The sequence below is a fragment of the Varanus komodoensis genome, unplaced genomic scaffold (assembly GCF_004798865.1).
Source record: "Varanus komodoensis strain SLA01 unplaced genomic scaffold, ASM479886v1 scaffold5, whole genome shotgun sequence".
Classification (NCBI taxonomy): Eukaryota; Metazoa; Chordata; class Lepidosauria; order Squamata; family Varanidae; genus Varanus; species Varanus komodoensis.
The window spans coordinates 15,103,934-15,109,933 of NW_025336087.1; the positions used below are offsets into that span (position 1 = coordinate 15,103,934).

Here is a 6,000-nt window from a genome sequence, read left to right on the forward strand (position 1 = left end):
GACTAAAACCATATGTTAAATGTTAAACATATGTTTAAGTAGCAATAGAAATGGCTTTTCTGTCAGGCAAAGCAGCTTTGGGAGAGGTAATTTTCAGCAATGCAGTGATAGGTTGGATGAACTTATTTTCAGCTATAATTCCTTTATCAAATCATTTTTCTACTCTTCAGGCTTTCAACCCAAGGATAAACATTAATTTAGAAATGCTTATGGAAAATTGTAGCAGAGAAGCAGTGGGTGGGAAAGGTGCTGACCACTCCTTCCTTCCATGCTGCTCCTCTGTTGAAATTACCCTGAAACTGTTTTCCCATACAAAAAATAGCTATTAAGATTTAAAGCATGCTTTGGCTTAGTTACCCTGTCAGCTGTGAACCATGTTATGTTTTGCAATATCAAACTATGTTTAAGCTTTATAATGGAAAAACTGGCAGAAATATTTTGTCCATATGTAGTGTTTCCAGAATAAACTTACATAACGTTCAATATCTTAAAAAATAGCAGAAACTGATATTTGCAAGAGGTTTTTTTAAACATATTTTTCTGGAAAGTTTTGCTGCATCATTGTGTCAGAATCTGGGCTGCTCTGATGCCAGAGCCAGAACAACCACCACCACTTTATTTCCAGTCTACTGACTAGCACCAGGCGGAAGACCTGGGGAAAGAGCTATATACCAGTAAGAACAAGCTCTTCCCTACAGAACTAGAAACAATGTACTGTAGTTCCTGCCATGTCTCCTGCCTTGCCATGCCACCTCAGCAGCACAGGTTCGCTGCTTGCCACTGTGTCTGCACCTGACAATTCCTGTTCCTGGTTCCTACATTTCCATGTTGTCTTGCTGTCGTGCCTTCCTCTTGCCTATCTATATTTTGCCTTGCCCATGTATCTTGCCTTGTCCAGGTACCCAGCCTCATCATGTTGCCTCAGTAATGGAGGGCTTCCTGCAAGCTGTGGTTCAGCTCTTGCATCTTTTTGGACCCTTGCTGCATCTGGTTCCTGTTTTCTCCTGCATCTTGCCATGTATCCTGCTGTGCCACGTCTCCCATTTTGTTATCCTGTCCAAAGTACCAGCACCTCTGTTTGTCCCCCTTGTTCTGGACCCTTGGTTTGTTCCTGACCATGTCCTTGTGCTGCCCTCATGCATTCTTCTGGTTCCTGACCTCAGCTCGTACCATCGTTATGCCTTGGACTTTCCATCAAACCCTGCTTTTGGACTCTTTTTTGGCTGAAGTTCTGTTGTCCTGGTCCTGGTGCCTCTGTTGCTCTTGTCTTGTCTTTGTCTCTGGCTGCCCATGACCTGACTGTGGATCCTGACATAATGCAAGAATCATTTTAATAATAACTGAAGGAACTAAGTGCAATTCACTTAAAACTGTGGGTTATCATGATGTGAAAACAGGTCTAATGGATAATCCTGGACAGGTATCTGTAATGCATAGCCATGTTTCCAGTCAGAGAGAAAGGAGTGCATATTCAGATACTAAAGTTCTGTCTATTTTTGCTAGTCATAAGAAACAATACAGATTCAGTTCACAGAGTAGGGGGCATCTACTTTTAAGAAATTTACAAGGGAACTTCAAGTCTTCTGTAATTGACAGCTGTTGCTATGGGTTATCTTGAATCTTTTGAAGGTTAAGTATAATAGTAGCTTTACTAAATCCGATGAAGAACCCATTGAGTTCAGTATCCCTTCTCCAAGAGAGACCACCCAATCCTAGATGCACCTGGCAAGCAGATTAATACAACATAAAGGGAGACAGCCAAGTTGGTTCCTATCATTTGATAATCATAGGAATATTGTGCTGGTCATGAAGGGTCCAGTCTTAGTTGTTAGTAAAAATAATTGGTAACACTGTCTCCCTGTATGTCTTATATATTATGAAATAATCTAAGCTAGTGGAATGAGTGACACTTTTGTGGCAATGAAGTCCCTTAGTGAGTGAAGTAATACCCTTATGCTTCTCACCATAAGCATGAATACCAAACAACTTTGGGCTAGCTACAGTAATGACCTGAATACCATTATTTCCCTCACGGTCACCTTCTTCTTTCTCCACTAAGATTGTTCCCAAAGATGTATGTGTTCCTTGCCTTGGTCACCTAGTCTCACTCCAAGAGTTAACACTAAAACAGCACAATTCATTTCTACACATGGAAACAAATGATACATTCTGGTGCTTACCTATTTTATAACAGCTACAATTTTTTCAGCTCCAGGCTGTGGTAGCTTTTCTACACAGTTTTCCCTTCCAGCCTCATTTCCCAATGTTGATTCTATCTATAGATCTACCACTTTTCATCCCCAAAGCAAAATGAAAGTTAAGCCACCTCTCATAGCTCTCTGCCCAGGCCAACGTTCCAAGCACTGTGATCAGCATGGGACTTTCAGGAGTTCAGGCTGTCCATCACATGTTAGCACACATTTAGAGGATATGATATACAAGGCTGCAGGGAAAAAACATGCAACAAATTCAGGCAAGCATTATTTGTTGATTTGTTTATAAATACTTATATTCTCCCTCTCTCAGCACTCACTTCCTCACTCTCTACTGTCTTTTGTGTGTATAGTGTGTGTGTGTGCATGTGCATGCCAAATATATAACCAAATTGTCAAAATCCTTTATTAAAGGACATTTATTCAAGAATAATGCTTTTATCTGTAGGTTGTATAATAAAGAATTTTCCTTTGGTGATTTCCCTAGATTTTTCTTCTGTGTAATTGCATTTGTTTCACTGTGACCTATCTTTTAAATTGTATAGGATTTAATAACTCTGAACGAACATGCGATAAGGAGTTCATAATACGTCGAGCAGCCACTAATCGTGTCTTGAATGTTCTTCGCCACTGGGTCTCAAAACATTCTCAGGTACTTATTTTTTTACACTTTTTTCATTGAGTGAAAAAAGTTGTCTATATTTCCCTAAACAGTGCTAGAAAATGTTCACGTTTTTCATGAAAGCTCTGTAACAGGAGTATAATAATTTTTGCAATGCTGCCTTATTAAAATAGCCCTTCTGGATATTGCTGATATGGCTGGGGCTGACATGAAATTACTTCCCCTGTTTAGTATGATTTTAAACTGAACCCTGGGAGAAATCCAACAGCAACTGAGAAGCATTCAGTTAGGGTCAAATCATTCCTAGTGGATGAAGGGGAGGAAGTATCACATTGCCCAAGTATAGGAGGGGACGAAATAGGATTACCATGTTACAATAAGGCACAATAACCAGTGGGAGAGGTCAAAGTGCCAGAACAGTCGTGGCACATGGCTGGAGTGGGACATGGTGCTTAGGTGTTTCTATGCAAATTCTGCAAGCCTTAGGGCCAAAACGGGAGAGCTGGACTACCTGGTAATAAAGGACAGGCTAGATAGAGTGGGCATTATGGAAACCTGGTGAAATGGAAATAATCAATGGAATACAGTCATATGTGGATAAACACTGTATAGAAAGACAGGGGAGGGCATAATGAAGGAGGTGCTGCTCTCTGTGTTAAGGGGGACATAGAGTCCAGCAAAATTGATAATCTAAAGTGTGAAGACTCCTCCTTAGTAGCACTGTGGGTAAAAATTCTAGGCTCCAAAACTAACTTAGCCATAGGAGTATGCTTTCACCCCACAGACCAGTAGGCTCAGGATGATCTTGAGATGGGAAATGAAATCAGGGAGGCCTCCAGCAAAGGCTGTACTTAATAATGGGGGACTTCAACTACCTGCACATTGACTGAATAAATGTATGTTCCAGTTCTGACAGGGAGTTTAAATTTTTGATGTCATAAATGATTGTGCCCTAGAGCAGTCGGTCATGGAACCAGAGGGAAGCAGAGGGAAGGCTATCTTGGATTTAGTCCTAGGTGGGATTGCCCAGCCCATAGTACAGTAAATGCTGTTGCACCATTAGGTAGCAGTGACCATGCTGGTATCAGATTTAAGATACTCAGGGCTTTTTTTTGTCACAGAACACACTGGATTGGTGTTCCGGCACCTTTTTTTGACGAATTTTTCCAAGTGATTGTGAATCGCCCTGTTGGGCATAGCAGATCGGCAGCAAAAATCATTAACATAGAGCCTGCGGGCTGCTTGTGTGTTGGCACTGATTCTTGGGGCTGATTGTGAGGGCGCTGCTCGGCTTGGGATCGGTCATGTGGTCGCGTGCTGAATGCTTACTGCCGGTGGCGACCATTGTGTAAAAGTGTGACCCCAAGACGTGAGTTCCGGCACCCTTTTTTTTTTTTTTACAAAAAAAGCACTGAAGATACTGTTAGGTGGAAGACTGACAAAGAGGTTAAACACAGTTACATTTGACTCCAGCACTGGAACACTCTTAAAAATGAGAGAATAAATGTTTCCATTTGGAGTAACTATGCAACAACTGGTGATATCAGCACAAGCAAGAATTGCTCCCAAGGCATTTATTGGTGCAGGTACCAAAGTCCCAATGTGTTCTTTCTGAACAGTCCCTGTTAATGCTGTCAAAACAAGCAGGGGCTGCCTTGAAGGTGAACATTTCAAGGTTGCTGTCAAAGGGGGAAAATTAAAGCAAAATGAAAGCCCACCAACTAGCACAAACCTTGTTGTCCCAAGGTTCTTTGCTGGGTGGGGAGAACCTTCCCCTGCACAAGCCAATCAAGAAAGCATTATCTTTGTTGACATATGAGGGAAGAGAGCAAAAATGGTGGGTAGAGTTTTGAACAGGAACTCCAGAGATCTGGGTTCCAGTCCTTATCTGGCTATGAAGTTTACTGAAGTCTCTTGGGGCCAGGCCAGTTACCAATTCTCAGCCTAACAGCTCACAGGGTTGTTGTGAGGATGAAAGGGACAGGAGGGAAGAATCATGTACTATATGTCACTTTTAAGGAAAATCAGGATTTTGATATAACAAGTAATAAATATAAAAGAAACAGTTGTATAAAGAAAAAGAAAGGTGGAGCCTCAGAAAACAACTGGGCAGAATAGTTAATTGTTAAGGAAATGTGGAAATTTCCCATGCTGGAATTTTATTCAAGGAAAATTTGTGTAGGCATGCTTTAAGAAACAGTTCAGCAAAGAATGACCAATGAAGGGACTACCCATCCACAGTTATTCGTGAATAAATCCCGTAATATGTAGTACACTGAAATATAGTACCATAGAATAAATCAATGCTTTGCATCTACAGATGAGCATGCTGTTTTATTTTAATATAGTATACTGATGAATTAAAATAAAATTATTATGTTTGCATCTTCTTTGTGTGCTTAATGTGCTCAGGATCCTGAGAGAGAAAGATATTTCATACTTATTAACAGTTATTAGAACATATTCATGTAGTTCAATCATATAGTCTTATGCATGTTTATACAAACTGAATTCCACTTTGTTCAAAGACATATTTCAGAGCAACTGTGTATAAGATTGCAGTCTAAATGATCTAGCAACATCAATACTGACATGAATGAGTCTTAATAATTGCCTGTATACTTTACAAAACTGTGCTATCATGATGTACTGAATTTCACATTATCTTACAATGTAAACCTTTTTTTTTTTAAAACAGTTTACATGGTTCAGTGAGTTTGCATGATTTCTTCTCTTACATAGACAAGATGCATAGATACCTATACTTATTCCACAGGGTTTAATTTAAATATAAGAATCACAAAAAGTATTCATATTAACTTCATCTTTCTCTTGGGAGAGCCTCAAATGTATTTGTACAACTAAATACCAAATTTGGCACTTGTGTGGTTATAATTAAATATTTGCTAGGGTTGAATTGCTCCAATCGAAAGTTGAGTATGGGTATGAGTAGAGTTTATTACTTGTAGAAAAAATGTTTCTGTTGGAACTGTGTAAGCATAGCCCCTGGTTTGGAGGAGTTAGAAAATACTAACTTGTGGCAACTTAGAACCAAATTCCATGTCTTAATATTTAAAAAGTTGAAGTGAAAGGCTTTGATCTTCTGCAACCCTTCAGGAAATGGGTTTTCTTAGACTACAAGCCAAGCATACAATCGGTCAAACC

General features: G+C 39.8%; 1 protein-coding gene across 2 annotated transcripts in view; it reads left to right on the top strand.

The window, feature by feature from the left end:
- RASGRF2 (Ras protein specific guanine nucleotide releasing factor 2) overlaps positions 1–6,000 on the top strand; it is a 117,379-nt gene that overhangs the window by 82,032 nt on the left and 29,347 nt on the right. For both annotated transcript variants that reach the window (XM_044446748.1, XM_044446749.1), the window contains exon 18: positions 2,759–2,865. In XM_044446748.1, coding sequence (XP_044302683.1) covers positions 2,759–2,865 — 107 coding nt within the window. The remainder of the gene's footprint in view (positions 1–2,758; positions 2,866–6,000) is intronic.